The 25873-nt window shown below is 32.6% G+C and overlaps 1 protein-coding gene across 1 annotated transcript; it reads left to right on the top strand.

The window, feature by feature from the left end:
- Window positions 1-446: 446 nt before the first annotated feature.
- Window positions 447-25828, top strand: LOC123013216 (probable cationic amino acid transporter). Its single transcript, XM_044411624.1, has 13 exons — window positions 447-597; window positions 9544-9694; window positions 16595-16748; window positions 19177-19410; window positions 20110-20318; window positions 21934-22105; window positions 22153-22336; window positions 22382-22807; window positions 22962-23068; window positions 23230-23324; window positions 23377-23615; window positions 23667-23927; window positions 23976-25828. Exons 2-13 carry the CDS (start codon window positions 9545-9547, stop codon window positions 24181-24183), a joined length of 2439 nt encoding a protein of 812 aa, XP_044267559.1. The 5' UTR covers window positions 447-597; window position 9544; the 3' UTR covers window positions 24184-25828.
- The last annotated feature ends 45 nt before the right edge of the window (window positions 25829-25873 follow it).

Genomic DNA, 25873 nt, shown 5'->3' with positions numbered 1-25873 from the left:
CCTGAATGAGTTTGTTTTAGGTCAAGAGTGTCCTACAAGAGGCGCCACTGGCCGAGCGTCGATACGGTCCTGGATGACGTCACTGCTGCAGTCAACAACCTTTAAGAAATTGAGGATTGAGGAACTCTTCATTTCTTTTAGGTTATCGCCAATACTCGAGTGTATTGTTAATTGCATAACCTACACCAAAAAGCGTAAATTCGTTATTTTAAGAAATGGAAGCATAAAATTTTGCTGAAAGCAGGAGGAATTGTCTTGGAGCGGTTTGCGTTCTTCTCGCGTGTTTATTTTTGTTTAAAATCTCATGTAATTTCCCGCGATTTTGGACGAATCGGGGGCGGTGTTGGCGGCGGCGGCGGGTCGATCCATACGACACAAGGTCTAGCATCATGGTCGATAGCGAGGAGCACCGATACAAAGCTTCAGTAACGAGTCGAAAGCTCGGGAAAGAGCTTCAAATCAACAACACGTTTTCATTAAAATAGTCGTGTTTAAAATGTGCCAACTTTGCGATTATTCAGTCCCTAATCACATCAAATATCTGAAAATGTGAAATTTTTTGTGGGTTTCTTTGTAGGAATTTAGACATCACATAGAGTAAGTAGTTAAAAAGCTTAAAATTATTTTGTTTTTTCTTCTAGTTTTGTAAAGCTGACCACAGCTAATCAAACTTTTTCCTTAAATTATCGCTAGGTTTTGTAAAGTAATCATAAACTCGGGGCTTAATTGAGATTTATTAAGCTCCATTCCGGCATAAATGTCATATAATTACCAGAAATGAAAAAACATAAAGATCTTAATCTCGAAGGCTCAAATAAAGAATCCTGAGCGTTCGCATTTTTCACAATCCGATTTAGCAAGTACTCTAATATCAAAGTAGTGTCTAAAAACCTGCGCATTTTTGCAATAAACTTACCGTAAGAAAAGAAATGTCCTAATCATCATGTCTCAAATTAAATCAAAGCTTCTCGTCTTTCAGCATTTCGGCGGTCACTTTGATCTGTTTGAAACCTGAGACACTAAACCACGTTGGAAATACCACTTCTTAAATGTCTGTGATAAATAAGGCCTTTGTGAGGGGTCCAAAACCGTCACAACGTAATTGCTGTCAATAAAACCCGTCTTTGAATATTTCCTAGCTAAAAATAGAAAATTTGTAGAATATATTACGACTTTTCAAGATTAAATCTCAAGTTATTTTTGTGTCGACGATCTATTTTAAGTCACTAATTGTATTTTTTTTTACCCGGCGCATCCACCATTTTGACTCAAAAAATTTATCTTTGATGCACCTGGCCTTAAAAATTGTTGGCATTTACTCAGACACAATTAACAATTTGTCTCGTTTGAGAAAAAACTGGTCATAAATTGGTCACCGGAGGGAAACAATTTCTCAACTCGGACCCTTATTTCCGCGTCATTGACAAAAAATCAATCTTCAAAATGACACTCTTTGTTGATTTGAAAGTTAGTTTCAGTAATTTTCAGGTTTAAGTAAAATACGTTTAAAATTAGACGAAGAGTTCTGATGAAACGTCTGTTTTGATTTAAAACTTAGGTTGGAATAGACGTAATTCCATTTTATTACCGGATTTCGAATGAGATAAAGCTACAGAATTCTTTGGTAAACAACTCCTAGTAATAAATCATTGTTCAATTTAATTTTGGCTTTTAGGCGGTATGCCTTCTCTTAAAAATATTAATATATAGTGTATTGGTGACAAACTTATCATTAATTAAAAAAATGTATAGCAATTTTGTAAAGTTTGTTTCTCCAATAATAATGTTTGTGGCCACTTTATTCAATTATTGATAAAACTGACAATTGTCACAATTCATTATATTTCATAGAGATTATCTCAATTCCATTCTGAGCAACTTTTTTAATTAAACGACGCCTAGCTTTTGTTGTTTGATCAATAAGTAAAAGAATTGTAAACTTTTGTTTGTTTTTGTCAAATACCCTTACAAAGAATGGCTCATTTTACGTCTCTCAGAAATCGGGATTACGTTTTATAATAGGTACTTGCTTGTGAGGTTTCATATAATTGTAGAAAGTAATTGGTTTCACGTCCATTTACGCTTTTTAAAGTTTTCACTTTAAAACCGGCGAAATGAATAATGTTTTAAACAATTTGTTTTGCATTATTATGAGTTCAGTGTGTGGGCTGATATGTTTAAAGCGGAGGTGTGAAGAGAAATTGTCGGCGAATTTCCAACGTTTGACATCAGTTGATTGTTGGTGTGAATCAGTAATGGCAACATTGAACATACAAGTGACATTTTTAACTGATACAATAAAACTCACTCTGAATTGGCGCGGATGGCTTTTTATTTATTCGCAAAAAGAGACGAATTTTAAATGTTGTTAATAATTTTTCTCCCCTTCTCTAAATTTACTTGTGTTTAAAAAATACTTTCACATTCATATAAACTCAATAAAAAGTGAAATAAAAATGTTTTCTAGATAGTCAAAGTATAAAAGGTAAATTTTTTATTCTTCGACACTGTCAAAATTTACGGTTTTTCTCCCGTGTAAGGAAGTTTTGACAACTGTTTGGCATTTCTCAATACGAAACGTCAGATTATTTTTAACAGATTTAAAGCAAGTTTCAGCCTTATTGAGTCTAATTCGAAGAATAAAATGTTGTATTCAACTCGTTTGAGTGTAAATCGGACGCTTTATTCCACCTCGTGGATGATAAACCACTCGTTACACTCGTGGTTTAATAACCCACTCGGTGAAATAATCCGTCCGATTTACACTCAAACTCGTCGAATAAATGACTATAATACTTATTAATAAATCGTATATACTGTGTCAATTTTAAAACTTGGAATCAGCAATTTCTCTCAACTGAAAAAGTTGAAATAGGCTGTTGTATGACATTTTTGAAAAGCGCTTGTTATGGGCTGACCAAGTAGGGTCGTGCTATTTAAAATTTTCAACTGAAGGTGGCTGTGGCTTGAAGGGTGGGTGGAGGAGCGTCACTTACCATGCCATTTTGATTCCCCTTAAAAACCACCGAAACGGTTTTGAGTAATTCTCGATAACTTTTTTAGTTCTAGAGATATTGCCGATTGCAAGTTTTAAAATTGACACCCTGTATGTATAATATTAACTGTAATTACTAAAAATTAATTGTCTAAATATACTCGTAATTATCACACGGCTAAAGTTTTTGCCGCCCTCAAGCCTGACCTTAACACCAGTTCGCTCTTGCAGTACCGTTATTGCCTGTAGTAATAAAAATGTCTCTATTACTTTTTCACCTTTATAAATCGTGTGCCGTATACTAGTTAAAGCATCATAAATCATAGCAGAAAAAAAAACACCTGCGTCTAGTAGCTCTTAATATACAGCATAACATATTTATACCACAAAAGCAAAACCTATTCTTTACAGCTTCGATATTTAGCCCATTTTTGTATGCGTAACTTAGTACATATACTGGAAAAAATATTGACTTGTGGCTATATTTCAAATAAAATTTTCAAAACATAAAAGAGAACTTTAAAATTCTCACCCATAACCATTTAATTAATTTATGAACGATCATTAAGCGTGTTATTCTATTTCTATCAATTTGTCAAATGCGCAGTCTTAAAATCAATAGAATAAAATCGAAAGAGTCATTAAAACATCATTAGTACATATTAATACCATCATGAAGTGCAATTGATGGAAGCATCACACTAGCAATAAATTCAAATTTTCCAAATTAGAACAGTCGTTTCGAATTGCAAAACCCGCCAAAGCTCCTTAAGACCTTCCTCAGCCTTGTGCACCATTTTGTCAATATCGAGCAATTTAAATAAATTTGTGTCGAAATTCGCTCGATAAATCCTCCCAAATCCCATTATAAATAATTTGTAAAAATCAAAGTGTCGCATTGCAATTAAAATAATCGTTGAGTATAGTGCGCATCGACATCGATTTGACCTAGCAGGAGCAACTGGTTATAAAGTCAGAACGGCGACGCCTCGACCTCAACAATGACGTCATAACGTCCCTACAGGTTGCTTTCATTCATGAACTTTTTCTCCATTAAATGAAAAATCGATTGCAATCAACAATTCTCAATTAATTATTTAAGAAAATAACAACTAAAAATATGTTTGGTTTGTTCGTGAAGGGAGTATCGATTGAGCGGTAGATACACACGCTCTAAACAGTCTTTGTTTGATGTATACTTCCATAACAGACGATAATAGGTTTTACATTGATTTGGCGATTCAATTTTCTCACCGGTTGTAATAAACGAGCTAGACGATTTTCAAACACAATCGCTCGTTTAAAGTTTACTACCAATTCCAACAACATTTTATTTAGTAATTGTAATAATTTTTGGATAAATACCGGGTGGGACATCGGTTACGCGCACTTGATAAATCGCGACTTCAAATTAATTAAAACTGGCGATATTTCATATACCTAACTAATTATTGATAGGGTATAATTTGAAAATTTTTCTAATTTTTTTGTATAATAAATGAGTCCGTAACAGTTTTGTGTGTTTTATGAATACTTTCTGTTAATTTACCTACAAAATTTTTACACTAAATGAATTTGTACCTGTCAGCGCATCAAACTTTGATATCACAATTTCAAATTTTGACTTGGTTAGCCAAATAATCGCTTTTTTTTATTTAAACACAAACAAGACCCGTGATTTATGACAAAATGGTATAATTTGCCAACAAAAGAATCATTTACTGGTAGCCGACCGCTTTAAAGGGTCTTTTTGTTGTAAACCTTGGAATCTTACCCAAACTGCAGTTCCCCATTGTCACCTAAATTTACGATGGCACAAGTAGCAGGTCATAAATAAAAATCATTTTCAAAGTTAAGATGGAAAATTGCGTTTAATTCAAAATCTAATTGCTATTTTTTTTTCTGATTTTGTAATCAATTATAGGAAATGAATCTGCGTATAAAAATTAGAATTAAATATTTTGGGAGAAAATTACTTTTTATTTTTTTTTGGCTTTGTTTGTGAATGAAAAATTATCAAAAAATTAGAGAATGTACCTTACTAATGCCCAGGTAAGTGTGAAAAAATTCAACAATTTTATTTAATTAGAAGTGGAGATTTTCTTTTTGAGCGTAACGAATGCCCCACCCGGTATTATACAACTCGCGCTCTAGAGAAAAATACCAAATAAGATAAGATACTAGAAACGGGGAAACAATGTTAAAATAAAAATTATTTATAAAAAAAATTGAAATTATGGGGGTTTAAATTTTTATTTATTTATTTCTGCTGGGAAAACAATTTTTGTTTTTTTTTTGCAGATTATTAAAAATCAAACAAAGAAGCTGAATCCTGGAATTGTAACTACGTTTAATGTTATTTAATTTGTGGCTTTTATTGGCAAAGTTTTGGTACGTTTACTAAATAATTACGAAAAAATATATAAAAGGTGTTTTTTTTTTGGCGTCAGAGATATCCATGAAAGTTTAATTGTAAACGAACCATCGTATTGAAAGTTATAAATGTGACATTTGACACGTTGCCGGGCATATTAAAAATTGTGATTTATTCACAACACACTCATATCATTGCCAACTATGACCCCAAATTTAAATAAACACCCATTACAACAAATAGACAATTTTTCCATGTTCGTGGTATCTCATCTTACTCAACATTTTATTCTAAGACGCGAGTTATGAAACACCCTATATTTGCAATAATTTGCTCAATTTATTGCTAAATTTGCCCAACCTATAACTAAATACCTAAAATTTCCCTTCAAATTGATAATTCTTTCCTTTTTGAAAAGACATATTTTGGTGAAATTTGAAGATTTATATATTTAAGACGTGCAGCTGACCTTTCTATAGAAAGTTGGAAATAGCATTAGTTGCTGGCAAGACGTGTCATTTTATTTTCTTTCGCAAGGGACAATTTTGTTTCAGGTTAAATAAGCTTACGGATTGTAGGTGTCATCAAACTCGTCGAGAAAATTTAACTAATTTAAACTTTACCACAAAAGTCAAATCGAATTTGCGGAATTATTTGTGACACGTAATGTATTTTTCTAATGTTTGGATAAAACTCAATTTCAAGTTAAATTGTGAAGCGCTTACCAATAAAATAACAAAAGAATGTAATTTTGTTTACTGAAGTAGAAAACAATGTTTTTAACACGGGTGTTGGTGGTAGAAAATAAACAACGTGTTTACTAGTTTGAAAAAAAAATGTTATAATTTTTTCTGTTAAGTTAAAAACAACAAGTGCATGTTTCCATTTCATAAGCAAACTTACGACAAGGTTTTATTGGAAAAATTCACAATGTTTGAATATCGCAATTTAAAGCTTATTTGAAGAAACTTTTACTTTGATGGCAAGTTTTGCTCCGTATCAATAGAACTCAAGTTCTCTATTGAACTTTGTTTACATATTAACGGTGCACACATTATAGAACAAAGAATAAATTTTTAGTCCTCTGAAAAGTTTACGAAATCTATTTTGATTATCTACCAAAATTTATATGAATATTAGTATTTAAAATCAATATGTGCAGAGTTTTTTTTTTTTGAAAATATTTGCACTTATTTTAAAAATACTTTTCAAAAATTCAAGTCGCTCAATTATAAATTTGCTTTAAGATACCTAGGCAATTGTTATTTGTATTACAAGAAAGGAAAGTATATCTTTTTCTCCCACAGGTGGAACCACTCAGAGAGGAAAAAACACTTTCTTAATTTTTTCTATGATCCAACAATAAAAACTCAAAACTAACAATTCCTCTTAATATTCCAGTTTTGCCATTAAATATAGCAGCATATTTTTTAGTTTCTGTGAGATGCCTAAGAGGTAATTGACCATTTTCCTTTTTAAAATTAGAGTGCAAGAACTTACTCTTTGTTAGAGTCTTAAGAAAAAATGTTTTTATTTTTTTTCAATAATATGAAGTTTATAAATTTTTCTTAAAGTAAGTTATCTTAGCAAAATCTTAGGAGTATTTTATTTTTATATATTTTCAATCACTATAAAACATAAACAGGGTGTTTCACGTAATTTTACGAGGCCTGCGCCTGTAAGATGCAATCAATAATACATATTCCGATACGAACTCGATTACAAATTTTGAAAAATTGAATAATTCTCCCTAGTTTGTTCACCCTTTAAAAAATTTTAACGTTTTTAGGTAGTTAGTGATTAAGATAGGTAAACTAGAGTCATATTTATGCCGTCTCTTGATAGAACAAATGATAATTGTTTCTGAAAAACTGCAGTTTATGACTATTAATGAAACAGTGATTAGTTTGACAACTACTGTCATGGGTTTCCAAAAATTAAATAATTAAATGTGTGTTTTATGTATCCAGTGTTCTGTGACTTTTGTATATTTGGGTGCGTACATTAGACGCAAGCCTCGTAAAGTTATGTGAAACACCCTGTACAGTTTGTATGTGTAAATTTTTTCTAACGTTAAAACTTTTTAACAAAATTTGAAATTAAAAATTTAATTTAATAAAAGTAAACACATAAAAAAGAAATTTTTTTGTGTAACAACCTTTCAATCCCAGAACCAGTCTTTTAAAACTTTTACGTTCCTTTTCATTTTCAATTTACTAGAAAACCTTAACATTTTTATTACTAAAGAAAATAAAGCTTCTGGTTTTAGTTATCTACTCAAAAACCAAGGATTAGAATAAACAGCTAACAAGTAGTTCTTGAATAGTTTAATAAACAACTCTTGCAACAAAATATAAAATGAACATTTTTCTCTGTTGGAAAAAAATGCTTTTAAAGAATATTCCTGCAGTTCCGTTTCTGATCAAACACTGTTTGGCGTAAACATTTGCATTCGACGAATTTTATTTTTTCGTCCCTTAGGCAAGACGCGTGTATGCAACAGTTAAGCCTTTGTGCACGTTTTAAAAAAATTCATTTACTTTATATCTCGGTTTCGAGCTGGAAGTTTTTATTATCATTTCAGCTATCTCGGCCCCAATCTAGCCCAAAGCCATTGCGTTGAAAAATTCGCCCGTAAAATAATTGTTAGACTCCATCAGCACAAAGAAAACAGTCATATCTGGCTTTTCAGATTTAATTCTCCTTGCTGCAGCAAAAACACAAGCCGTGGCGTTGCTTATTTACTCCACTCATTAATTTAAATTACATTGGAAATTATCAAATAAAAGCGTAAAAGTCACGATCAAAATAAAATTCTTGCTTTATTGAGATTTTGAGGATTTTTCGGACACCTACGTGAACCTTCACAGATCACCAACTGCGTTTTGAATGAAATTGAAATTGCGAGAGCTGAAATGGAATATTAAACAGCGACCTCGTTTCGCATTGTGTGAGAAGCGCCGATATTGAAATGTGCCCAAAGAGATTTTTGCGGAAAAAAATCAAACCTAATTAACGGCGATGCGACGACTAAATTCACTCAGCTCTTTCTTAATTAGACAAACAAAAGTTTGCAGTTTCGATAAATTTATCAATGTCAAAATACGAGGTTTCATAAATCGCAGCTGCAGATGACGTAATTAGAACTTGGAAATCACAAGCGGAAAAAATTTCGAAGATACTTTTTGAAGATATTTGTTCCAGATTCAGTTCTTAGAGACTTTTGCATTAATAATGTTAAAAAAAAATTGTTGAAATTATAAAAGATGGAAGTGCAAAAAATGGTGGATGCGCCGGGACAGTTAGATTAAAAATATAATATTCTATTAAAAATTTTATTTTATTAATGTAAAACAATGGTAATTTTACAAACAAAAACAATCCTTTTCTTATTTATAAATAATAAATTGTCTATGTATACATATTTTAGTGAGTGTAGGGCTTCTGATAAAGAGTAAAAAACGAGTCTCGTCATTTGCTCGGAAGCGCTGTATAAACATTCTACAAGCTCTGAACTTGACACACTTCTCCTTCCAAAGTACGCAAAAAAAAACTTGAAAAATAAGAAGTAATATCCATTTAACACCAAGTGCTCATCCAATTTGTCTTGTTCAAATTGTGGATGCGCCGAGAGATAGCAAAATTAAAACAAACATTAATGAAGCAAGCACTATTTAAAACCACAACTAATGTATCTCACCGTAAATTCCAGTTGCTTTATTTCTTTGCGCTGATGCGCAATGAGTGCGACAAGAAATATTTATGTATGGTGCACCAAATCAATAAAACTAAAATTAATTCTATACAATTCGCTCACCCCGCGATATTTAATAAAAATTTATGATAACCATTTTTATATGAAAAACACTGTGCCGCCGACGCGGAATCTAATTATAGACTTTTCATAAAAGGGTAATTTCGAGGTTACGTAAATAACTTCGACAATGTGGGGACTCAAATGCGTTTCATTTAATACTCGTGTGATATTTTATTAAAGTCAACTGTGCCGGATGTAATTAAATTTAGGAGAGTAATAACGGCACAAAGCTTTGAGTGTGCTAAAACCGGAATTAGAATTTTTCAGGAGGTGTTAATTATTTTGGCTCGAAGAAACTTTTTTAAACATTTCTCATTTAAGCCCTTTTGAAAGCTAAAGTTAAGTAATTTTTTTCAGCATGAAGGTGGGCACTTGGACGGTCGATCGAGAGGTCCTCCGTAGAGATGGTCTAGTCCTCTTCAGCAAACTCATCCGGACAAAGAACGTTGAGGGCCTACAAGAACAAAGCAGACCAACAGGGACCGACGACCGTAAACAAAAGCTCACGGTAGGTGTCATTTGGTGACCAACAGTGTAACTTTCGCTTTGGTTGGCATACAAATGTTTTGTTTTAATATTTAAACAAGATTTATGAACTGGCTCACAGCATTCACAGCAAATGTTTATAGTTTTTAAACTGTTTAAGAAAAGTATAAGCTTTATGTAATTCTGAAGGGGAAATAATTTTATTAAATTAAAAAAAATAATTAAACGCTTTTTAACTTTGTTTCTCCTTTCGCATATTGCAACTTAAAAATAGCATCTAATTTATTTTTTTAAGGAATCTTTTCACGAACCTGACGTTGACAGCGGCATTTTACGCTTGAATATCACGCACTGACGCCCCAATAATATGTTTAAAAAAATATGTTTAAAATTTACCTTCAAAAATTGGCCAAGTTGATGGAAGCTATTTCACGAATTATTTGAAATTTTTTCAAACTTTTAACAATATTTTGATCCCCATTTTACGCAAAACCGTTGAGAAATCGAATACAATTATAGAAGTGTGAGAGGTCGTAGCGCTTAGAAGAGATTATGCTTAGCGAACGCTTGAAATATGGCTTCAGAATTATTTTTAATGGACACAATAATTCACGGATGTTCTTTTGTATGACACGTAACTTATGTTCTTTACACAAAAAAGCTTTTAAATAAATCACTGAACAGATTCTATATATTTGAAAAAACTTTTGGTAAGGTCAATTCTCACTGATTTTATAAAATCGTGAATAATTTGCAAACCAAAAATTTGTATGAAACGATTAATGGTAGAAACATTCGAATTATTAACTTTTATAGATGTGTCACAAATCATTTATTTTGAAACACGAACAACAACCAAATGAAAATTTATATGAAGCAGTCATAAATATTTCACATTATTCCTATAAAGATATTTATTTAATTTTATTCATACTTTACAAAAATGTATACATAAGCAAGAGATTTCTTTTGGTTGTACATTTTCCATTTTTATGCTAAACACAAGATTTATAAAAATTGTATCAGGCGTTTCCGAATAACACATTTTGAGTAATCTGCACATGCTGTACGATTAAATTCCTCTAACTTTGTGTTTTTGGTTTTATAATAACCCCAACACAACTGCTAATTAAGCTTTTTTCCAAACCCAGATTGATCAAAGCGCTCCATATTCCAGAGCTGAATCTGTATTTATTCTGTTTCTGCCTCGTTGACCAACAATGCATTACAGCTCGGAGGTCAGCTAGATGTCGGTCAGGAAAAGAAAGCAATAACAGTAACAGTTTGACATTTTCCAACTTACACTGGAGCAAATAGCAATTTTCAGAACACGAATTAGAATTTGTGTCAAAACAACAAGAAGCGAAACTTCTAAATCGAATTAAAGACTTTTATTGCTCTTCGAACGTATAAATTCAGTTTTGCTCTTTAAATCTGACTATAAAAACAAGATAAACGATAAATCCATCACATCGTGAGGAAATAAAGAGTTAAAGACATGTGCGACGTGACTAAGCATACGAAAAACAGAGAACAAGTCGCGTATAGTGTAACCAGAAATCAATTTTTCGTATTAAATATCTTTAATGGTCAACCTTTTGTGTATTCAAATAATTTCCTCTATACTACAGATGTGTTATTTCTGAAAAAAAATAAATAAAAAGAAACCCATGCCCTTTTTCATCGTTTATCGATATAAACTACTATTAAGTTGATTTATGTATACCTATAAAGCCCAGATGGTCGCAGAGCAAATTTTTATAGCTCAAAATATAGTAGCAATTTTTCAATATTTATTTCTTCTAATAGTTTTCTTAACCAAACAAGTTTTGATACGATAATCCAAGAATAATTGTAACCATTGTGGGGTTTAGATACAACTTAAATATAGAAAGTTTTAATCGAGAAACTTTATATGTATAGGACACGAATAGAACAAATGCAACACTAATTGTTATTTAAAACAATTTTAATTGTGAATGTTTATGAAAGAGAATAAAATGCTACGTGAAAACTCGTTAAAATAACAGTTTTTAGAGTAGATATAGTTATAAAAAATACATACACAGTTATTTCAAAAACCAGCTAAAACCTTCTCTATTTAGGAGAATATAAAAGTAAAAAAAACAAAATAAATAATGCAATTGTATAAAAAAAATATATTGTGTTCAAATCGATTTAAAAGCTTTCGAGAATTCTCAAGCTTTAAAAACCGATGCTTTGCAATCTTTTAGTTTGAGTTGATTTGATCTGATAATTAAAAGATACTGACTGAATTTTTTTTCGCAGAGAATCAAATTTCAACACTAAATTCATTCTCAAACTACCCTGTAGCAAATTCATGGCCTAAAAGAAGCCACCGAATTCTTAAAATTCCCCTTGTGTCTTCGTTCTCTAATACCCGCCAAAATACTTTGACAAGTTTAAAAAATTGCCTTCCTCCCTCGACACACATGTTTGCCTTACGTGCACATGTTAATCGTTTTTTCCTAGAGGAATAATTACCATGCTACCCAAATCGATCACTAATTAATATTCAACGTTTATAAAACGAGATTAATCTCCTGCAGCAAACAAAATAAAATCAATACTAGCACGTTTAAAAGCCGAAATAAAATTGTTTATCGATTTTCGAACCGAAGCAAATAACATTCTTGTTACTACGGAAGGATTTCTACAGTGTGATTGGAGCGCAATTAAAAAAGGATGTGAAGAGGTTTTTCAAGCGGAAATTGCACGAACTAAAAATAGAAACGCATTTGCAAAATGGGATGTGACAACCGTTGACGTCTCAACTTTCTAGCTGAAGATGGTTAAAAATAAAGATTTACGTCAATTCAAATTGGTGAAGAAACAAAAAGGTTGGATTAGCGCCTAACTTCCAAACTGGGTATTAATAATAGCCCAAGTCCACAGCATGCAAATGCCATCGACACGCAAATTGCTTATTACAGCCATCCCCGGTGCGGAAAGCTAATGCCACATTTGTTAGATTACAATTTTAATTAGTTAATTTGGGCCGACTTGTTAAGAAGTGAAAAAATGACGACATTAGAACCTCAAGCAGAAATGTTGAAGATGTTATAGCTTATATTGCCAGGGCTCGGAAAATTTATAAATGAAAACTAGAGAGAGAATTATTTATAACCTTCTAATTTATCTTCTTGATATATACGACAAAATACGGGAAAAACAGACAGTCCACACAAGTCCAGAGGGAAAGTATTCAAATTTATGCGGTTTCATTTCAGGAAAAGATACACATGAATTATTAAAAATCTAAATTGGCGGTTTGCAGGAACCTAAAAAAGCAAATTAAAAATTTGCCGGCCGATGTAAAACCGTAATACGGTCCTGTGCTAATTCCATTCCGGTATCAACATTATATCAGCAGGTTTTGCATTTAAAACTAACACTTAAGTTTATACAGTAAATAATGTTATGTCAGACCTCGCTTTCTCACAAAGTGTACCTTCACATGCTATGTTTTCGCTATACGATTATTTAAGCTAAAATAGCAAAATTTTGTATACAGGTAGGTTTAGTTTGACACAGGTTGAAGAGAAACTCGCAAGTTTATTAGGGCCGTAACGTTAAAGTTACCCAAATTTTTTATACAACGGACAAGTTGGTTAAATATTTAGGGCAAATCCGGGACAAGGATACCTTCTGTCTCGCTACTTGCTTATCTTTATAGCTACTAAAGTGCAAACACAAACATAACTCAATTTAGCAAACTCTATTTTTTTACAAATGACACCATCATTTGACATCCTTATTATTCAGTCAAATATTATGCAAACAAGAACAAAAAAATTATTTTCTTGACGGAATACTGCATTTGAAGAAAGGTTGGGAGTGAAGGAAATTATCTTGAAAAATAATATTTTGTTTAAATTCCAGAAGTTCTCTTACGTAGATAAATATGTTATGTAAAGTTTTGCTCGTAACAATAAAGAAAAAAGACAAAAAGACATATTCCGCCAAAAAATTAATAAATAAAGTATTTATTAATACGTAGGTACGCAAATAAATATTAACAAAAAATTGTAAATTAATACTTTCGTATAAAATCAAATACTATAGCGGAAGCCAATTATTTAATAATCATTAAAAATGAGTTACAATTTCAGGCAATATTTTATTAAAATTTAATAAAAATCAAACGGACGACAAAAGCTTTTTTATTGTTCAATACAACGAAATGTTACATAAAATGTAAAATCGATTTCAGTTCTTTTGTTCTTTAATTGATTTTTTCATCTACATCCTTTATTATGGTGAAAATCGCCGAAGGTTGCGTCAAATTCCATTTGCATATCTGAGAAAAATATTCTCTAAATTAAAAAGCTTCCACATAAAAGTGTAAAATACAGGGTGTTTCATACAACTTTACGAGGCTTGCGCCTAATGTACGCATCCAAATATACAAGAGCCAGAATAAGCTGGATACAAAAAATACTCATTTAATTATTTAATTTTTGGAAATCCATAAAAATAGTTGTCAAACTAATCACTGTTTCATTAATAGCCATAAACTTCAGTTTTTCGGAAACAATTATCATTTATTCTATCAAGAGACGGCATGAATATGTTTCATGCCTATACAAGGTGATTCTTTTAGGGCCTACATTAGAAACTTTTTAACTTCTAATGCAGATAGGAATTTGAAATTTTGTACACAACCCAAATCAACCAGTCTGAGTTCAACTAAATTATTTTCAAAATGGCTGAACTTCCGGAACTACGAGAAATTGGCGCCAACTTTGAAATTTTAAATGGTACCCACTTATTTTTATTGCATTTTTGAATTCTCCTCTTTAAACTAAGTAAAATGTACCTAGTTGTTAGTACTTAACGATCATAGTTTTTGACATATGTCAATTTTTTGATCAAAATTTTCACTTGCAGGGGCTCATTCAAAACATCACAGCTCTTGAACCCTTTGCGTTAAGTGAATATTTTTTGTTGCATTCGAAAACCAAAGGTTCGAAAAGTTTTCTAGAATTTTCAAAATTGTTGACTGTCAAATTGCAAGGCTAGTATGATTTTTTGAAAATGATCATTAACAAACAGCTTTAACTCAGTTTTTTCAAATGAAATGACTCTATTTTCTCAACGGCAATCAAAACTACATCAATTTGTAGAAGGACTTTTATCAACATGTCCTATACCTATCTCTTATAGTTTTTGAAATAATCACAAAAAACATGTTAATGTTTTTATTTCTATAGTTAATCACGTAGGCTTTGGAAAAATACAATAAGATATACTTATAATTAATACAGATGTTCGATATGTTTACCATTTTCAAACAGTCCAAAACTCTATGGTGAACTGATTTGAGTGGCTTCCATTAATTCATTTGGTTGAAGATTATTAAATGCCGCCTCAATTCTTTGTAATTCCGGATGGGTGTTGTGTAGACTAATAAATCTTTAATTCGTTTTGATCATTTTCCAATGGCTACGTGATTTACTATAAAAATAAAAAACAAAACCACGTTTTTCGTGATTATTTCAGAAACTGTAAGAGATGGATATAGGACATGTTGATAAAAGTCCTTCTACAAATCGATGTACTTTCGATTGCCGTTGAGAAAATGGGGTCATTTTATTTGAAAAAACTGAGTTGTAGCTGTTTTTTACATATCATTTTCAAAAAATCATATAAGCTTTGCAATTTGACAGTTGACAATTTTGAAAATTTTAGGAAACTCTTCGAACCTTTGGTTATCAAATGCAAGAAAAATTATTTACTTGTTGCAAACGGTTCAAGAGCTGTTTTAAAAAAAAAATTTGTAAATGAAAATTTTGAGCAAAAAATTGACATATGTCAAAAACTATGATAGATAAATACTAACAACTAGGTACATTTTACTCAGTTTGGAGAGGAGAATTCAAAAATGCAATAAAAATAATTGGTTACCATTTAAAATTTCAAAGTTGGCGCCAATTTCTCGTAGTTCAGGAAGTTCAGCCATTTTGAAAATAATTTAGTTGAACTCAGACTGGTTGATTTGGGTTGTGTACAAAATTTCAAATTTCTATCTGCATTAGAAGTTAAAAAGTTTCTAATATAGGCCCTAAAAGAATCACCTTGTATATCTTAATCACTAACTAACTAAAAACTTTGTATTTTTTGAAAGAGTGAACAAATTAGAGAACATTATCCAATTTTTAGAAATTTGTAATCGAGTTCTTATCAGAATATTGATTGATTTGATTGATTGATTTTTGATTTATTGATTGCATCTTACAGACACATGCCTCGTAAAATTATGTGAAACACCCTGTATAATTTTTCTCGTTTAGTTGATTTTGAAAACATTCAATTTAAAATCTCTAAATACTAACAACAAAGCTAAACTAAAAAATGCAGTAAGAGTTTCTACTAAAAAAAAAAACAGTGACAATAAATTCTACCAACTTTAATTTTGTAATATGATAGAAAATGTCTTATGGCATTGGTCCGCAGGATTATATTTTATATAATAAATATTTCATGTTTAAAAACGTTTTTGTAAAAACACTACAATACGAGTAAGACAATTCCACGGCATTCAAATACATACCTATAAAAAAAAAAGAAGAAGTGGTTAATCAAATGTTTCTGTACGGTATAAAACTGCTATATTTATTGTTATTGAATGTCTTTATTTTTTTTTTAATTACTTTAGAAAACATGTACATGTATGTTTTCAACGACATATTTTTTGTTTTATTAATTTAGTAGCATAATTTAGCAACATCTTATTAAACATCTCACTTCACTTATTTGATCATTTGACTTCATTATATTTTTCTGTTGGCTTCTATTTACAACTGTAGCAACTCATGCCTGTCAGCACCCAACATCCCTGAAAAACTTTGGCAGAGATCAAGTGTTTTTTAATCTTTTCCGACTTTTGTCCTTTTTCCAGAAATGTCTGACGACTCTGGATTTGACATCGCTGGGTGTGGGAAGTTGCGTGGGTACTGGAATGTATGTTGTAGCAGGAATGGTGGCAAAGAACTACGCCGGCCCTGGAGTGGTCATCAGTTTTATTATTGCGGCGATAGCAAGCATATTTTCAGGTAACTTAAAAATAATTTACATTTCCGCAATGTAGCCACTGGCCATTCATCATCACACATGTTCACGATTCGTGTTTCCAGTCAAGAACACGTCCACCATATCGACGTGATTGTTTTGATGGAAAATATGAAAAGTTATAAACAACAGTCGTGTTTTATGTAATTATCGCTTTGAAAATATATTGAGGTAAAAGTGACGAGTGAAATAAATGACCCAATTTTCAAAGTTTAAAAGTAATACGAGTGTATTGACAAAAATCGATTGGTTTTTAAGAGCTCGTTCAGTTCCTCAATCTTGGTGAAAAATAAGCTGTATTTGACATAGTAAATTGCTCCATTAATTGAATTGATTCCCAATCTCGCTCTTGAATAGTCAAGCAAATGACAATTCTTTGTTATCGCAATGGGGTTTTCTTGCCATTATCTTCAAGAGGCGTTGCTATTTTTTCAAATTCTCAATCAAGTGAGACATGTTAAATTCCAATAAAATGAACAATAAAAACACTTCCTGAGTTCTGGTTTTCGTTACGAAAATGTTATACAACCGGAATAGACACATTTATCGGCTAGTAAGCGCGCGCTTTTTTGTCGATTGTGATATGGATGTCTATGACATCCCTTTTAAGTCGATTGAACACTAAAGCTTCACCTAGTAACTGTGTAAGTAGTTGTGAAAGTTAGACTCGTGAGACCCGTGAATAGCTATCCTTGTTTGTACATACATCCACCCTTCAGGCGAGAGAAGTTCGCCTTATTGTTTAACCAGATGGGTTGGGAGAAGGTGATGAATACAAAACAAGCTTCCAATTCATCTAATCACACTCCATTAATACGCCTCTTTCACCCCGCCGAAGGCATATCTTATCATCTCCCAAATTATAAAGGGATAATAATCAATGTCACTTTTAACACTCACAGTGTTCGATAATCTATTTTAAGAGAAATCCTCTAATTTAATATTTAGATCAAGTTTGTTTCACACAAAAAACAGTTCAAACTTTGTGAGCTTCGAATCTTATCAGTTTTGTCTATTTTACCAAGTTTTTGCGTTGGAGTCGTTCAGAAGGGTGGATCAATAAGATTGAACGCCTGCTGTGAAGATTATCTTGTATTGGAAGTTAAAAAAGAAAGACAGTTTTTGTTACAAATATGTGGGAATCCAGCAGAGGAATCCTTGTGAATATCAGGTTTCCATTGTCACCTTCTTTGAAGTAGATTAAACCGAATGGAAATGATGAAACTGTGACTATATTAACTTAGTTCATTGCTTGTTTACATTTATTAAATTGCAAATGCTCTAGACATTTGATACAAAACCCATTATTTCGGTAATGATGTTTAACGTAAAAGCTTTAAAGCAAATTTTTAATCAAAGCCGAATCGGGTGAATGTCTTTTTGGCATTGGTAGATGTCTTCGTCAAAGTGCCAAATGCTACATTTCACACAACAAAGTATAGTTTACAAAATAAATATTGTAAATAAAGTAACAGGTATGTAAAGCCTATTGGAGATAAAACAAGAAATGAAATGTTTTTAAAATACCTTTCACCAGCTTTAAACGAGTTTTTGTTAAAACTACTGTAATTGAATTGGTGTTGCGATTATCACGGCAGAACAATAAAATTAATTACATTCAAAATAAATACATATTTATTGTAGACATATCAGCAGTAAAAATCCAAACGACACTAAAATAAAGAAAAAATGTCGAATGTTGTGAAAAACGGAAAAACCACTTTCAAGAGTCAGGAAGATAAAATATAACTAACAATAAATGAAGCAGTAAACCGAGGAGGCAGACGACATATTTTGCACCAAACAGGAAAACTTCATTTGGATAAAGTTTTATAGCTTCATAACGATAGTAAACTACTTAATAAAAACTATCTAGTTTATACGCATTTGTATATGATTAAAGGAACCGAATTTTTTTAAACAGAAATAAATATTTATGTTAAATTTAAAAACAAAAACTTCCGGGTTTTGTAATCATAGCAAACGTATTAAAAAAAAAACGTATTTTTAACAGTCAATTTCTTTTGGCCACCTTGCGAACCCGCCACTGATTTCATGACCAACAGTGCTTCCAAATTTCCCAACATAAATTTATTTAATAAATATGTTTGGAGCCCTGTCTGACCGCTCAGCATTATGCAAAGCTCCCTCTTATCAAGTGATAAATTTCCTTTCATGCAACCTTGTCAGAAATTCTTCGAAAGCTCTACCTTCCTGCTCCACCCACACAGCTACTTATCAAGCATTAATTGCCATACTGCCATCATCCAAACTACCCACCTGACAATTAAAAAAACAACATCGTTTCTCATCCACCCCCACTCGCCAGCAAATTACTTAGTACATTACTCGGTGGAAACACGCCCCCGACCTCGCCCTCGTCTCAAGACGTTATCCAAACAACCTTTTCAGGAGCTTGCTATGCAGAATTCGGGGTTAGGGTGCCACATACCACCGGCTCGGCATACATGTACTCATACGTCACCGTTGGAGAATTCATCGCCTTCGTCATTGGCTGGAACATGATCTTGGAATATTTAATTGGCACATCAGCGTGTGCTTGTGCACTCAGCGCATGTTTTAACGCATTGGCAAATGGGGCAATTAGGACGGCAATCGAGAAGAGCTTCTTTAGCACAATGTTCGGTGAGTGAAATTATGAAATATTGCCAAATTGGGCTAATTGTGGTGTAATTCACTACTGGGGGATGGAATCGATCCACTGCCAAACACACCGATGATAAATTATTTGTGGCCGCGACAATACACAATTGACGGGTATAACTCATTTCAGTGACAGTTTTTAAAAAATTGGGGCTTTGGCATAATTTATGGAAAAATCATAAATTCATAAACACGGAAAGTTTACTTAAATTAGACCACACATTTGAAAAAGTCTTAATTTTAAAAATTCATCAAAAACATCTTCTAGACTAAGTCGTTTTAATTAATTATTCGCTCTTTGTGGTAAAAACTATTAGCACGGTTTCTGACTTTTTGATGTTATAAAATCGGCTCGACGTCACCACAATGAATATTTAACGAGTCAAGGGAGGTTTCGTGTACATTATTAACAAGAACGTCTGTTAAAGCTCCCAGAGAGTTTTCCATATTTTTTCATTCCATTCACACCCAAAAAAAACTCGTCGGATTTATGTGTAAATCGTGCATTATCTTCAAATTCCACCGCTCAAACTTACACGAATAATGCCTGATCAATAATAATTATTCCCCGTTCGTTTTGTATGCATGCCCAACCAGGAAAAATGAAAATTTCTCAAACTCCCAAATTTAATTAAAACTTAATTATTATTCACCCAAATGAAAAATAGCGCACTTTTGCAGGACGAGCCCCGGATTTTCTGGCTTTCGTCATAACCATCTTGATGATGCTTCTCATGGCTGCAGGGGTGAAAAAATCGCTCATATTTAACAACGTCCTCAATGCCATCAACCTGGCCGTTTGGGTGTTTACAATGACTGCCGGCCTTTTCTACGTAAATTCAGACAATTGGACAAAACACGACGGTTTTTTGCCGCATGGATGGTCGGGGGTAAGTTACAGAAATATTAAAGTTGTAATCAAAGAGATCAAAGGAAAGTTTCGATAAGTTTCGATATTGGCTTTCCAGCTGCGACACCGACTCTGACTTTTAATATCATTTCTTCAAACAGACGTTTTTAACACAATAAAACAAATATTGATAATGCTGCAAAGTAAAATTATTTATGCAATTTAATATTAATTTGAATTGATAGATAATACAAACCGCATGATTCACAACCATGTGAATAATTTAATTAACTAAAATCACAACACAACCCTTATTTGTACAATAATAAAAATAAAATTAATAATACAAAAATATACAGAACAAAGTAATTATTTTTTCATACCTACCATTTTTGTGAAAGGTGATTGTAAATAAATGTTTGTTATACAACAATTTTCTATTTTTTTTTTTCACTTCTAATGTCGTTCATTGTTGTAATACACAAACAAACATATAATTTTATAACTGTGTATTTTTTTTGTAATCTTGTAATTGTATTCAAAAATTTGCTGGAAATGACATTTTTATGGCTATCTACCTTTTATAAAAGAATAATTCGATATTGTATTACTGTTTTATTTCTCTATTAATAATATGTACTTCTGAAGCAGATTGTACAATATCCCCTTATTCCGTCTTTGACATAATATTATGTTACATATTTCAAACAAATTGGATTTTTCTATTATTACCGAGAGTTGTTACAACTAAATCTTCAAATTTCAGATTTCATTACCTTTAAATTTGTTATTAATTTACGGAGGCATTTAATTAAGTCTTTTATAATATTAACGAGGCTCCCCTAAAATTTAAAATGTAATCAAATTTGAATGGTAGGTAATAAAAATTTTAATTAATTCCGAATATCCTAATTTCTAAAGATGCTTTAAATCCGTGTGTCGTAAAAATTATAAAAACATTAAATGCAAAATTCTAATAAATTGCGCTGTAAAATTTGACATTTTCTTTATCCCTCTTCTTGTAGCAAAATAACGAGAGCCAATTTCAAAATATAACTAAAGTATTATTTACGATTTATTTGAAATACCTTTAGATGTAAGTGAATAATGGCCATAATCGAGAATGTGATACAAATAATGGCTCATTATCCGCTTTTGTAACGCAAATATAGTTTTCATTCACTTTTTCAAAAAAACAACGAAATGCTAGGTTTACAAAAATATAATAAGATCCCTCATTACAATAAAAAATTTAAAACAACTGGCTTTATGAAGCTTTATCTCGAATGAAATAAACCTTAGTGTTCATAAAATTTACGAATATTTTTCCAAGTCTTGAAGTTTTTTCGGTTTTGTAGGTTCGTAAAATTCCAAGTTTCAAACATAAAATCTTATTTCTGAAACAAACTCTTATCTTTAACTACTGCATTTTTGAAATTAAAAAAAAAATAAACAACATTCGATTGTCAGCACATTTCTTTATAAAAAACCGGACATATTGAGCACAAACTACATTTATTTATCTTCCAAAAGCGAAAAGTCGGTGAAAGAAAAATGTGATTTTGTGGATTTGCCAAACTTCGTTAAATTTTCTCAGTCACATCCCGCTACAAAGCTTCATAATTCCATTTCATTGGTTTCGCGGCCCGTTGTAGGTCTTTACGGGAGCAGCGACTTGCTTCTACGCCTTCATCGGTTTCGATATCATAGCAACAACAGGCGAAGAAGCCACCAATCCGAAAAAATCAATCCCTCTCGCCATAATAACGAGTCTGGGAATCATCCTAACCGCCTACGTCACAAGTTCCATGATGCTGACATTAATCAGTGGGTAATCCCATCGCCGTCACCCTGTCTTGACTAATCTTTTGCAGTTCCCTACAACGAAGTCGACGAAAATTCGGCTCTGGTCGAAATGTTCGGCCAAGTGGGCGCTTACAAATGTAAATACATCGTGGCGGTGGGCGCCCTGGCCGGCCTCACCGTCAGCATGTTTGGGTCGATGTTCCCCATGCCCCGAATTATTTACGCAATGGCTCAAGACGGATTAATTTTCAAGTATGGGGCTGTCTTACTCGACGCTGATTAAATCTGGCTTTTCAGAATTTTTTCGCAAGTGTGGCCGAGTACGGGAACCCCGGCTTTAGCAACGTTCGTTAGTGGGTTGGCAGCAGGTGTGGCTGCTCTTTTTATAAGGTTAGAAATCCTCGTAGAAATGATGTCGATAGGTACCCTTTTAGCTTATACGTTAGTATCGACATGTGTCCTAATATTGAGGTATCAACCCCACTCGACAAATCTAGTAGAGTTGTTACCTCAAAGTTTGAGAACTCCATTGAGAGGATCTCCAACGAAAGAAGGATTGACTCAAAATCCGAACGGACAAGCCTTGTATGGGAACCAACTCCACCCAGACGCTTTAAAACAAGCGATTGATGCTAGTTTAGGACCACCGATTCCTTCACCGTCGCCCTCGCCCTTACCCACACAGACCACACAAAGGGTCATGGTGAGGAGGGTCACCAGGAGGTAAATCAAAAAGTCCACATTTTGAAATAAGTGTCATTTCAAAATCACTTCATCTACTTTGAAACTTTTTCATGGTTGCATTGGCTGATTTTCCCATACTTTTCAAATTTAAAGTAATTTCTGAATTTGTAAACTCGAATTGCCCCAATTTCAGTTCACCAGACAGTGACGACACTTACGGAGCAGACGAGCAAGAAGAAGAGTTCTCCATGCGAGACGACCAGTTCCTAGTCTCAGACCGGACGGAAAACAAATTCTACGGTATGACTACATCACTAATCTTGGGAAAAAACAGAACTCGAAATCTAAAAAATTCGAAAAAATTATTGACACTAACTAAATACTAATTTCTCTAAAAATATTATTTTTGATTTTTTTTCAAGTAAATCACAAGATCCTCTAAAAATGAATTTTTTTCACAGGAACTCTACACGGAGCCGGCAGTGCGACCAGTACCGGCGGTGTCGTGGGGTCCACCGTGGGACCGAGCCTGGGCTATATCGGTCGCCGATTACAGGTAACTGTAATTTGGGCAAGTGAAAACTTTGCTAATTTTTGAATACATCAAGGCTGCGACTTATTTGTGCCCAGCAATATTCCCATGGGTCGACACCGGCCCTGCCACTGAAGAGTCGGGGATGTTTGTGATGAAAATGGTGGGAGTTTTGTATTTATTAATAATAATTTTCGATTTGATGATGGTCTGTGGTATGCACAACATGTCAGGGACTTTAACATTTTTCCTTTTCCTTTTTTTGTTCGCCATTATTGCGGTTTTATTAGTCATATCGAGGAAGCCACAAAATAGGTATGTGTATGTGAGCGATTGTCGTTTTTGTCAACATTGGGCCAATTTCAGAAACACTTTGATGTTCATGACACCAGGTTTGCCTTTTGTTCCTGCCGTGGCGATCACTGTTAACATCTATCTCATTTTCAAATTGTCAATCCTAACTTTAGTCAGATTCACAATTTGGATGACTTTGGGATTTATTATGTATTTCTACTACGGGATTAAAAACAGCATTCTCGAGGAAGGCGAAGGTGACCAAAATATCGAGCTGACAGTGACCGACCACGAAAAGCCCAAATACAACAACACGGATCAGACTATTTTCAGGTATGTTTTGTTTTTTTTTGGGATTCGGGAGTGAACGGTTTGATTTAGCCAAGAACAACCCACGTACGACTGGGATCCCAAAACCGTTTGGGACCATCAGCCTTCATGGGCCCAATCTACCCATCAGTACCAAGTAGAACAACAATACAACGTAGAAACAAATAACACGAGATCAGTTATTAACAGATCGAATCCTACGACCGGTTCCAATCTTTTTGTCAATGATCCTAAGGCATTCCCTACATGGGACGACTAGTGAGATAGGAAGCGCGATTTGTTGTTCTGTTATCAAAAATTATGGTTGTTATCGTATAGTTAAAAAGGACTTTAACTGGACTGATGTTTTCAATAATTATGGTAGATATAGTTACGTTTTTTCGTAATACTGCTAGTCATAAATTCTAAAACTGGGAGGCATGAGACACGGATTTAGTTGCACAGTCGTGATGCACACCTTTATTTCCCCTCTTTCCTTCAATTTCATTATCAGAGTGAGATATAAACGATGTTTGCAAAATTTTATTAAATTGTATATAGTGGTGATATTTGTAAGTAGACTCATTGTTTTCCTTGTTGCAATCTGTTATCAAGTTGCCTAAATATACAGGGTGTCACGGTTGACTCTTGAGCTAGTTGCGAATTAGGTTGTGAGTAGTTAAGGTCCTGCCTTTCTTTTACTATTAGCCAATTAAATTTCTAACACCCTGTATAACAAATTTTCGGAACAGATCTCTAACCATATCAATTTTTTCATACAATTAGTAATTAATTGATCTCTGTCAAATTGTAACGAGTGTCCATGATCATGATGACTTCCAAATTCTACAATTTCACACTTGTTTAGTTGTTACGTCTTCCCTGTTTGTGCACTTTTTCGTTTTGTTAAGAGAACGCGGAAGTCAGTTACACCATGGAAACGGTAATCTGGTGATAACACACGGCACAATTTTACGCTAGAATCAAATATAATTGTAAATTAGTGATTCGAGCACTAGTTGATATTTTGGGAAATTTCCTAAGTGTTGTTATCAGTATTATATATAAATTGCGTTATTAGTAGTTTGTGTCGCTTTTTTGGTTTATTTGTTACTTTTATTTTTGTGTCATACAAGAAAAATAACCAGGAAATAATCTACCTGTTGTAAATAGTTTTGAGTTGAAGCAAAAACTAAGTGTTGCAAAATGTTCTAAAAATACCCAAAATGTATAAAGAAAGCACGTACCTAAATGTTGATAGCTTGTTATTAATATGATTTCAGTTGTCTTAATCACGCCTTTGTAAATACACAGGACTGATTAAAATATTAATTAATATATTTCACATACGTCAGTGCCTGGATTTAAGGAATGCATGAAGGATATTTTAGTTGATTTTTTATTAAACGCATTTATCATAAAATAACAACTACATATTACCACTTTTTTTCAATTTATGACAATAAATGTGCGTCTCCACAATGCCACTCACTACATTTTTACCCGATTTATTTGTTAATGACAATAAGTTCCTCTTAACTCTTCCTCACAAACATATCTAATAAGATTTTGTGGTAAATGCGTCGCCAAATTTCGTAGCATAACTAAAAATGTTATGATGTCTATTAATGTTAAACAGTTTTCATTTATTATGTACTTTGTAAGTAAATCGTAAGAACATGTATGAACAACGAAACGTTATTCCTAATTGACTTGAAAATGTTTATACATGTTATGATTACTTGCAATATTTTTTTTTCAGCTTATTTTTCAGTATTTATAAAAGGTTACATTTGTAATATAAAGTAATTATAGTGATATCTTGATGTTATTTCTTCCGATATATACATATTACATAAGTATGTTTTAGATATTCAAAATGTTATTTGATGATATTCATTGGAAATAAATAATTTCAGCATTGACTGATTAACCCTGTCACTTCTACCTCATGCACCAATTCTGCAGTT

This window comes from Tribolium madens, unplaced genomic scaffold (genome assembly GCF_015345945.1).
Source record: "Tribolium madens isolate multiple individuals breed KSU strain unplaced genomic scaffold, Tmad_KSU_1.1 Scaffold_96;HRSCAF=242;Tcas5.2_LG5, whole genome shotgun sequence".
Lineage (NCBI taxonomy): Eukaryota > Metazoa > Arthropoda > Insecta > Coleoptera > Tenebrionidae > Tribolium > Tribolium madens.
Note: the sequence above shows the minus strand (reverse complement) of the source record. Positions and strands in the feature narration are given on the sequence as shown.